Source organism: Cetorhinus maximus, chromosome 6 (assembly GCF_964194155.1).
Source record: "Cetorhinus maximus chromosome 6, sCetMax3.hap1.1, whole genome shotgun sequence".
NCBI classification, from domain to species: domain Eukaryota; kingdom Metazoa; phylum Chordata; class Chondrichthyes; order Lamniformes; family Cetorhinidae; genus Cetorhinus; species Cetorhinus maximus.
Window position 1 is genome coordinate 1370334 of NC_135884.1, and position 11012 is coordinate 1381345.

The window sequence follows — 11012 nt, forward strand, 5'->3', positions numbered from 1 at the left end:
TACCACACGGCGGGATTATAATCAGCACCGTGGCACATGGCAGCCAAGAACCATTGACAAAAAACATGAACTTTTAATAACTGAGCCAATGCCAGGATTTTACTTGTGCCAACACACTCCCAAAATGCTCTATATTGCCCAAGTCTTTGATTTAAAAATTTGCTGCAAGAAATTGATTGCGTTGAGATCGGGTCAGCTGTTTCCGTGGGAGCCTCCCCTCCAAACCCAACAAACATGGGAAGAAACATTGATCAAATGGTTACTGCAGTGCCCACTTTAAACGTGAAACAACATTTAATGCTGTAACTACTGAGCTGAAGTTCAACCATAGGCAATAAATCAACCCTAACAGATCAACTTGGGCTGATCCATGTGCCAGACCAGGTGCAGAGTCGGGGGCTTTGGTGAAAAAGATTTTCAAGATACGGAATAGCTTCAGGATTTGATCAGAAGACAGAGGCTGAACAGGTGAATACACTGCTGTACGCAGTGGGTCTGATTGCCGATGACAAAATTGTGAGGCAAGGAATAAATTGATCTTCAAGTAAGTTTGAAGATGTTCTGAAATCCTTTGTTACCTATTTTAATTTAAGAAGTAATAAAATTGTAGAGCGTGCAAAATTTGCCGAGTGAGTCCTGCAGTTGAATCTTTCATAAGCCAATGTACAGATTGGCTGAAGGCTGGGGCTATGGTGACCTTAAGGCAGAGCTCATATGAGACTGGATAGTAGTTGGAGTGTTTGATGATGCCCTTTCGGACATACTACAGTCAAAAGAAGATCTGACTCTAGAAAGGCCATCCAAATAGTCAGGCAGTCTGAAATTTGCCAACAACACCAGTTCATTTTACATGGCAAGGTTAAGCCCTGGTATAGAGAAACCCCAACAATCCAACTCAAAAAGCCACAAAAGGCCAGAGAGACTCCAGGCTGAGGAAGACAACACCCAAATAGACCACACGATGGTGGGAGACCCTGTCAATGCTGTGGAGCCAAAAGCTCTAACAGGTGAGATCAATGTCCATCAATCTCTGCACAATGTTTCAACTACAGACGCTGGGACACTTTGGAAAGTTGTGAAAGAGTAAGACACTGGGTTGTGCAGAGGATCCTGACAGAGTCCGTGAGATTGAGGTACCACACCAGGAAGAGGCCCAACTGTGCTCTTGGGTGAAATCAAGGATCCTGGATTTTCCTTTTGGAATACTGACATCTCTGCAAATGGTCACCTCACCAATTTCAAATCGGCCACAGGAGCCAGTGCTAAGGTCCCCTCGGATAAGCAACTGTGGCTGAAAGACCTCTGGCCATGGACGGCAGACACAGCACTCTATGGGCCTGGAGGGATCCAACTTCCATCATAGGCAAGATCCTAGAACCTCTCCAGTGTGGAGACAAGCAAATATCCGGGTTTTATACATCACCAGCAACCAATCCTTTTCTCTCTTAAGCAGGGATGACTCTGTTGCCCTTACTGCCCTCACAATGGCAGGAGACATCAAAACAACCTCCATCGTCAACTCCATGGAGCTGAAAGTTCCTGAGAGGCACACCAGTGCGGAGAGTCTAGCCTGGGACTTCAGCTCTGAATTGTCTTCACTCTTTGTAGGGCCAGTTTGTCCAACTCCCTTGCAGGGGACAGAAGCTCCTCTTTGGTCAGAGTAGCCAAACCACCAGATAAGCACCACCGCACTTCAACTGTCAGACACACATGAGAATGACCAGCAACAGAACGACCACAGACTCCAACAGTTGCTGTCACACAACCTGGGGACACCAGGGCAACAGAAGTGCAATTTCCAGCAGAATCACACAGCAGCAAGGTGATGCTGCAGCAGGAGAATAGCGGCCCTTACCTCACCAGAGCAAACATCAGTGTGGTACAAGGGAACAGGAAAGGTCAGAGTGAGATGATGAAAGCCAGCCTGCAGGCTGAACTCATGGATGAGGAACATTCAAACAGAATGGAGACACTTCTGTGTAGAAGTCAGCATGGAGTGAGCTCATAGTCTGGACTATACCTTGTATATCTTTTACCAATAAACACTACTGTTCAATCTTACAGGCCTCTGAACCTCTTTGTGAGACCTACTAAACCCTTACAATGCACACCCCTCATGATTTTGAATATCTCTATCAAATCTCCTCTAAGCCTTCTCCTCTCCAAGGAGAACAGTCCAAACTTCTCCAATCTGTATTCGCAACTGAAGTTCCTCATCCTGGGAACCACTCTCATGAATCTTTTCTGCACTCGCTCCAATGCCACTAACGACCTGCATCAGAAGCCGTGGTTAATATTGCACAGCAATCCCAGCGCCCATTTTCGGTAGTGGGATTCCAGGTGTTGGAGTTCCCTGTATTTGGACCTGCTTTCTGATTGGCTGTGGGAAAGCTGGGTTGATGCGTTGGGTGACCAATAGAGAGGTGGGGCCTGTCAGGGTTGACATTTCAGGTGATGGACCAATGAAGAGGAGTGTTGGGGGCAATTGGAGACAAGGGATCATGTGATGAAACCTCCAAAAGCAAAATACTGCAGGCACTGAAAACCTGAAATAGAAACAGAAAATGCTGGAAATAGTCAGCGGGTCAGACAGCGTCTGTGGAGAGAGAAAGGGTTAACCTTTCAGGATTTGCTGACCTTTGATCAGAACTCTGAATTGGCAACCAATAAAAACTCAATGGACATGAGTGAGAATAACAACTCAATCAGGAGACTGGATAATCAGAGCAAATATTGGAGTGTAATTAAATCATCATAATCATTGGCTATACAATCTAAACATCCACAGCTACTGGGAGACAATAAAACAGACACATTGTACACAACACACAACACAATGCCCGGGTGTAATACTCACTGTCCAATCATTAACAAAATACTCGGTGGTGCAAGAATTATTTAATCAACAATTGACAGCAATTTTCAGGAGATTGTTGATGGTTTCTTGATGACCTGGAGAGCAATTCTCAGTGGATGGGTGGGTGGGTGGGTGGGTGTGGGTGGAAGAGGCTGATTGGGAGAGGGTGAGGGGGTGGTTGAGAGTGGGGGAATGATTAGGAGAAGAAGAGAGCGATGGGGAGGGAGGATGATTGGAAGGTGGGGGGGCGGGTGGTGGGTGTTGAGCAATGGAGTGGACTCAGTGCCAGGAACATGCCTACCTCTCCTGGCTCCACATTCAGTGAAGTAGCTGATTGGTGTGGCCTGTATGAGGCCGTGTGAAGTGCCATGTTTACTGAACACAAGCGAGGTGCAGGTGGAGAGGTCTAACTCCTGTTTCAGTGCTTGGGGGTGGGGTGGGGGAGATTGGTGGGAGGTGGGCGGTAGGGGAGTGGTTGTTGAAATCCTCTTTTGGTGCCAGCCCCGATATACTGGATCACACCTCCCCAACTCGGAACGTGTCCACCCCATCAGCCATATTGGCAGCTTCTGGGCTGACAGGCTGAATATTGCTTTAGAATCACTTTCCGATTGTGGATTCCATCCCCTTAACTAGCTCTCAGCATCCAGCAGCACACAACCAGCAACACACCCAGCAACACACACCCAGCAACACACACCCAGCAACACACACACCCAGCAACACACACCCAGCAACACACACCCAGCAACACACCCAACAACACACACCTAGCAACACACCCAGCAACACACCCAGCAACACACACCCAGCAACACACACCCAGCAACACACACCCAGCAACACACACCTAGCAACACACCCAGCAACACACCCAGCAACACACACCTAGCAACACACCCAGCAACATACCCAGCAACACACATCCAGCAACACACAGCCAGCAACACACAGCCAGCAACACACAGCCAGCAACACACCCAGCAACACACACCCAGTAACACACCCAGCAACACACACCCAGCAACACACCCAGCCAACACTCACTCAGCAACACACACCCAGCAACACAGACCCAGCAACACACACCCAGCCAGCCTCTGACATTCCACCCTCAGGAAAGTTCAACTCAACCAAAACTCTCTCAGCTGTGTCCTAACTCACACCAAGTCCCATTCCCCTATCAATCTCTGCTCACTGACCTACACTGGCTCCCGGCCTAGCAAGACCTGCATTTGTAAAATTCTCATCCTTGTTTTCAAATCCCTCCAAGGCCTCGCCCCTCCCTATCTCTGTAACCTCCTCCAGCCCCACAACCCTCCCTATCTCTGTAACATCCTCCAGCCCCTACACCCCTCCCTATCTCTGTAACCACCTCCAGCCCCACAACCCTCTCTATCTCTGTAACCTCCTCCAGCCCCTACACCCCTCCCTATCTCTGTAACCACCTCCAGCCCCTACACCCCTCCCTATCTCTGTAACCTCCTCCAGCCCCACAACCCTCCCTATCTCTGTAACCTCCTCCAGCCCCACAACCCTCCCTATCTCTGTAACCTCCTCCAGCCCCACAACCCTCCCTATCTCTGTAACCTCCTCCAGCCCCACAACCCTCCCTATCTTTGTAACCTCCTCCAGCCCCACAACCCTCCCTATCTTTGTAACCTCCTCCAGCCCCACAACCCTCCGAGATCTCTGCGCTCCTCTGATTCTGGCCTTTTGACCATCCCTGGTTTTAATCGCTCCACAATTGGCGGCCGTACCTTCAGCTGCCTGGGTTCTAGGCTCTGGAATTCCCTCCCTAAACCCACCCCTCCCCCAACTTCTTTTCCTCGCGTTCCTCCTTCCTTAAAACCTATCTCTTTGACTAATTTTTGGTCACCTGTCTGACACTTTCCTTATGTGACTCAGTGTCAAACTCTGTTTGATAATCCTGCCTGAGGAGCACCTTTGGGATAGAATGTTCCGGTAAAGCCAGCACCAGTGGGTGAGCAGTGAAGCTTCTGTCTGATGCAGTAACTCACTGCCTGTTGCTGGTACTGAGGCTAATTGCAGGGAAGTGGGCGCACTGGGCTTAACTCATCCTCATAGACTCCCCTCTCCTTCTAAGGTGACAGGTGAAGGGTCCGGCCCATGAAACATAAAGAGGGTGGGGACATGAGGCCCATGGGAAAAATCCCTCTGATTTCCACAGAGTGTGGGAGTTGTGGTGTGGCTGTGGGGGATGGTGTGGCTGTGGGGGATGGTGTGGCTGTGGGGGATGGTGTGGCTGTGGGGGATGGTGTGGCTATGTGGATGGATGTGGGGGTGGACGGTGCGGAAGGATAGGAGTGGGTGTGGGGTGGTGTGGGGTTCTTGGGAGGTGTGGGCTGAGTATGCGGTATAGGACAAATATAGGGTATGGGCAGGTATGGGTTATGGGGTGGGTATGGGATATGGGGTGGGTATGGGACATGGGGTATGGGACATGGGGTATGGGATAGGCACGGGATATGGGGTGGGTATGGGGTATGGGGTGGGTACAGGGTGGGTATGGGGTGGTTATGCAATGGGTATGGGGTGGGTATGGGCTGGGTACAGGGTGGGTACAGGGTGGGTATGGGATGGGTACAGGGTGGGTATGGGGTGGTTATGCAATGGGTATGGGGTGGGTATGGGGTATGGGGTGGGTACGGGGTGGGTACGGGGTGGGTACAGGGTATGGGGTGGGTATGGGGTGGGTACAGGGTATGGGGTGGGTATGGGGTGGGTATGGGGTATGGGGTGGGTATGGGGTGGGTATGGGGTATGGGGTGGGTATGGGGTGGATATGGGGTGGGTACGGGGAGGGTATGGGATGTTTGTGGGTGCTCTATCTGTACTCGGCCAGTTTGGGATTCTCACCCCCTAGGATCTCCCCCTACCCTTTCTCTGCCACATTCTGGAATTTACTTCCAGGTTTCCTTTGTTTCCATTTCCCTCGTTTATTTTGCTTTAACTATTTAAATCTCCACTGAATGATGCTGCTATTTCTTTACTTGTCTCATTCCCACCTTCTTTTCATCACTCCTGCTCTCCACTCTCTGTCTTTTGTTCATTCCTCACCCTCTTTCCCAAGGCGAGTTTGTAAATTGTTAAAACTGATTTTTCCCCAATTGTTTGCATTTGGAGATGACACAAGACGTGAACAGAATGGGCTTTAACTGGCATCACTGAGCTGGGACCTGGGTCAGCAGCAGCCTCGCCATGGTTAGCTGGCCAGATTGTTGACCACATCAGGCCATGGATCAGGCACCCACAATGGGGGTGTGGGGGGCTGGGGGTGGGGGGTGGTGGAATGTGGTTGTTTAAGTTGATATTTAAAGGGGGGAAATTTGTAGATTTCTGGGAGTTTGCAAATCTCCTGCTCTAGGTTAGGAAAAAAACCCAATGCACAATAGCACCAGTTGCTCTAGTTTCAGAAATCGGGCACTTTGGAGGGCGATGCCAATAGTGTGACATGTGACACATGGAGCGTGACACGCGGATTGTGAAATGTGGAGCTGAATTATAGGAGGTGCCGCAGTCCCTGGGGGCAACCTGCCCACAGAAAGAATGTCTGTCCTCCAATCATTTAACAACCAATTGGCTGTTAATAAATTGGAGGTGGGATTACCATCCATCAGGGACAGGAAGTCCCGCCTCAAAGATTTGCCAGCTAATCAGAGGCAAGGCTATAGAGAGAGGATGAAATAGAGGAGCAGGGACATTCTGCACATCGCAATAACCCTCCTGGGAAAATCCTGAAGGAACACATTGAGAACTGGTCAGAGTAGTATCCTAGTTGGAGGAGGATGTGAAGAATTAATGGGAAATGGGCCAACAACTGAAGTAAATTTCTATCAATATCTGTTCAAATATCAGACCCTCAGATTGTCCATTGAGAACCTAACAACCCAACGCAACATAGTCCTGTTCTGGTAAAATATATATTCATAAATTTGATTCCTTATATTGGAACATTTGATGCTGTTTGAATGGGGATCAGAGTGTGGGTGCTGTTTGAGTTGGGATCAGAGTGTGGGTGCTGTTTGAGTTGGGATCAGAGTGTAGGTGCTGTTTGAGTTGGGATCAGAGTGTGGGTGCTGTTTGAGTTGGGATCAGAGTGTAGGTGCTGTTTGAGTTGGGATCAGAGTGTGGGTGCTGTTTGAGTTGGGATCAGAGTGTGGGTGCTGTTTGTGTTGGGATCAGAGTGTGGGTGCTGTTTGAGTTGGGATCAGAGTGTGGGTGCTGTTTGAGTTGGGATCAGAGTGTGGGTGCTGATTGTGTTGGGATCAGAGTGTGGGTGCTGTTTGTGTTGGGATCAGAGTGTAGGTGCTGTTTGAGTTGGGATCAGAGTGTGGATGGTGTTTGAGTTGGGATCAGAGTGTGGGTGCTGTTTGAGTTGGGATCAGAGTGTAGGTGCTGTTTGAGTTGGGATCAGAGTGTGGATGGTGTTTGAGTTGGGATCAGAGTGTGGATGGTGTTTGAATTGGGATCAGAGTGTGGATGGTGTTTGAGTTGGGATCAGGGTGTGGGTGCTGTTTGAGTTGGGATCAGAGTGTGGGTGCTGTTTGAGTTGGGTTCAGAGTGTGGATGGTGTTTGAGTTGGGATCAGAGTGTGGATGGTGTTTGAGTTGGGATCAGAGTGTGGGTGGTGTTTGAGTTGGGATCAGAGTGTGGGTGCTGTTTGAGTTGGGATCAGAGTGTGGGTGCTGTTTGAATTGGGATCAGAGTGTGGATGGTGTTTGAGTTGGGATCAGAGTGTGGGTGCTGTTTGAGTTGGGATCAGAGTGTGGATGGTGTTTGAGTTGGGATCAGAATGTGGATGCTGTTTGAATTCGGATCAGAGTGTGGATGGTGTTTGAGTTGGGATCAGAGTGTGGGTGCTGTTTGAGTTGGGATCAGAATGTGGATGCTGTTTGAGTTGGGATCAGGGTGTGGATGGTGTTTGAGTTGGGATCAGAGTGGTGAAGATTGTGCCTTGACTGGTTTGTGTCCCAGTTCTTGACTTTTGGATTTTTTTTACAGGTTTAGCATTCCGACCTTATTTACAGCAACATGTCGTCCACTTGTAGAAAGGAAATTAAAACTGCTCCATCCTCAGTGAACATTTGTCTCTTTCGCTTTGAGTCAATTGTATTTTATACATACCAGGATAATAGAACAAAATGTTAAACAATTATTGCACCTCTACTCTTTACAGATGGTGTGGCATATTCTTGTTGAACAGTCTATAAGTCTCTTAGAAAGGGGTAAAGCTGCGTCAGTCTTTGGCTCCCTCAGTCAGACATCGGTCAGTGGCATCGCTGCACTCCGACTTCAATTTGCGAGTCTTTCTGGGGTTGACCCAGGAGTTGTGTATGATTGTCCCACTGGGAGCGGGGTCCACCTGCAGTACCGACACCACCCGCTTCTTCATTTTGCTCTTGAGAACTTTCCGGAGTTTCTGCCTAGTGAAGGCGTAGAGGAGTGGGTGGAAGATGGTGGTTCCATAAGCCATCACCAGGAAGCAGATCCTCAGCTTCACCAGCCAGTCACTAGGTCCCAGGCACAAAATGAGAAGGTTGACGATTGAAATGGGTGCCCAGCAGAGCAGGAAGGTTGAGATGATTATCAAGGACATCCTGAAGACTCGTTTCTGCCGTTCCCGCCTGTCTCGGTGCCGTTTCACCGCTCGGCGGAGAGCAATAATAACCGAAACCGAGGCCTGAACTCCCAACGGCAGAGGATTCTGACTGACGGGGGCTGTGCTCAGCCTCTTGGTCTCATACTGGCTGCTGAGGGAACTCGCTGATTTCTTCTTCTTCTTCCTCTTCTTGTTCTTGTTTCTGTTTTTGTGTTTTTGGCTCCGTGTGAAGTGTGATCCAATGCGGATATTCAGGGCTTGGAGTATTCTGGTGTAGGTGACCAACATGACTGTGACTGCCACAAAGAAGCAGGGAATCTGGATGAACAGGTGGTAGTACATGCCCAGTTCCTTGTGGTACTCATTGACACTGACACAGAGCAGTGTTCGATTCTGCCAGGCAGTACTATGCAGTGGATCACCAAAGAACTCCACCTCAATGAAGGGGACGAAAAATACCATTAGTGACACGACCCAAACGGAGGTCAGCAGCAGGATGGTCCGGCTGGGTGTCAGGACTCTATTGGCTGGTTTTACGGAGATGTCATACCTGTCGAGGCTTATCACCAGCACATTGACTGCTGTGGCGATGCTGGTAAAGGTGACACAAGCTTCATGGAAGCAACAGATCAGAGCCACATTTCTCTCCAGAGGAATGAGAATGATTACAATGGTGAATGGGACACACACGAGGCAGATGATGATGTCCAGTACGTGAAGATTCATGGTGACGATATTGCTGACTGAATCTACCAGTTTGGACTGCATGCAGTACAGGATGAGAACAGTGAGGTTACTGCTGAATCCCAGGACAATCTCCAGCATTAGAAAGCTGGTCAGGGAAACCTGGAAGCTCATTGGATACGAGACATACCAACCCTCGTTCAGAGCAGAGCCATCTGTGGTTTCCAGCACAGTTTCGTAATTATCCAATTCCATGGTTGCGTCCATCCTGAAGTATCAGCATAGTCCCAGAAATGGCAATTCTTGTCGTTTCACCTGAAACAGACAGGAAGCAAAGATAATGTTTCAACCAACAACAGGTCAATTCCATCATTACATCATTCAACTTTTGTAATTCCCTCAACTACTGTTCCCATGTACATGAAGGGCTGAAAGAATGCAACACTGCCGTTGTAAAATAGTTTGTCTGCTACACATCCTTCCACAGCTCAGTCCCACTGAGTTCCATTGAACTGAATTTCGGGTGTGTGGTGTGGCGGGAAAGCTGCTCTCTCCCTATTTCTGTGCCCCTCCCCCTCCCAAGTCCAATTTCACTGCTGCTAATTCGCGATGGACCCACTGTAGCTGTCCAGAGGCGGCTCTCCATATGTGAGGCCAGAGTGAGTGTTGGGACAATGCCAAGGGAGTGCTCACCCCTGCTTGAAAACAATTGGAGGGAGCGCACCTCAAATTCATCACAATGATCCAAAAGGAAAATGCTGTGGGGTGTAGAAATCTGAAATATCAACAGAAAATGCTGGAAACATTCAGTAGGTCTGTGGGGAGAGAAACATTTCAGGTTGATAATCTTTCATCAGAATGATACCAGGGCTGAAAGGGTTAAATTATGATGACCGGTTGCATTGTTTAGGCTTGTATGTCCTTGAGTATGAAAGATTTTGGGATGAATTAATTGAGGGGTTTAAGATGATTAAAGGATTCAATAGGTTTGATAGAAATGATTTCCTCTGGTAGGGGTGCAGAACCTTACATTGAAGATTGAGGCCATTCAGGGAGCACTTCTTCACACAAAGGGGAGTGGAAATCTGGAACTCTCTCACCCAAAAAGCTGTTGATTTTGGTGGCGTTAATTAAAAATGTCAAAGCTATGACTGGTAGATTTTTATTGGGTAAGGGGATTAAGGAATATAGAGGAAGCACTGAGGGTGGCAAGGGTGCAGAATGTACTCTGGGTGGGGGAATTCAATGTCCATCACCGAGACTGGCTCAGTAGCACCACTGCTGATCGAGTTGGCTGAGTCCTAAATGACAGCTGCTAGACTGGGTCTGCGGCAGGTGGTGAGGGAACCAACAAGAGGGAAAAACATACTTGACCTCATCCTCACCAACCTGCCTGCCGCAGATGCATCTGTCCATGACAGTATCGATAGGAGTAATCACTGCATAATCCTTGTGTAGGCCAAGTCCCGTCTTCACATTGAGGATATCCTCCATCATGCTGTGTGGCACTAACACTGTGCTAAATGGGATAGATTTCAAACAGATCTAGCAACTCAAGACTGGGCATCCATGAGGTGCTGTGGGCCATCAGCAGCAGCAGAATTGTACTCAAACACAATCTGTAACCTCATGGCCCGGCATATCCCCCACTCTACCATTACCATCAAGCCAGGGAATCAACCCTAGTTCAGTGAAGAGCGCAAGAGGGCATGCCAGCAGCAGCACCAGGCATACCTAAAAATGAGGTGTCAACTTGGTGAAGCTATAACACAGGACTACTTGCATGTCAAACAGCATAAGCAGCAAGTGATAGACAGAGCTAAGTGATCCCACAACCAACAGATCAGA

At 48.8% G+C, this 11012-nt stretch overlaps 1 protein-coding gene across 1 annotated transcript; it reads right to left on the minus strand.

Annotated features, from left to right (window-relative positions):
• Positions 1 to 8117: 8117 nt before the first annotated feature.
• Positions 8118 to 9431, minus strand: LOC144681288 (G-protein coupled receptor 22-like). The gene has a single exon (XM_078542894.1). The coding sequence runs from the start codon at positions 9429 to 9431 to the stop codon at positions 8118 to 8120; it is 1314 nt and encodes a 437-aa protein (XP_078399020.1).
• Between the last annotated feature and the right edge of the window lie 1581 nt (positions 9432 to 11012).

Bases quoted from the DNA above. Each gene is read 5' to 3' on its own strand.
- LOC144681288 (XM_078542894.1), bottom strand. From the start codon at position 9,431: ATGGACGCAACCATGGAATTGGATAATTACGAAACTGTGCTGGAAACC.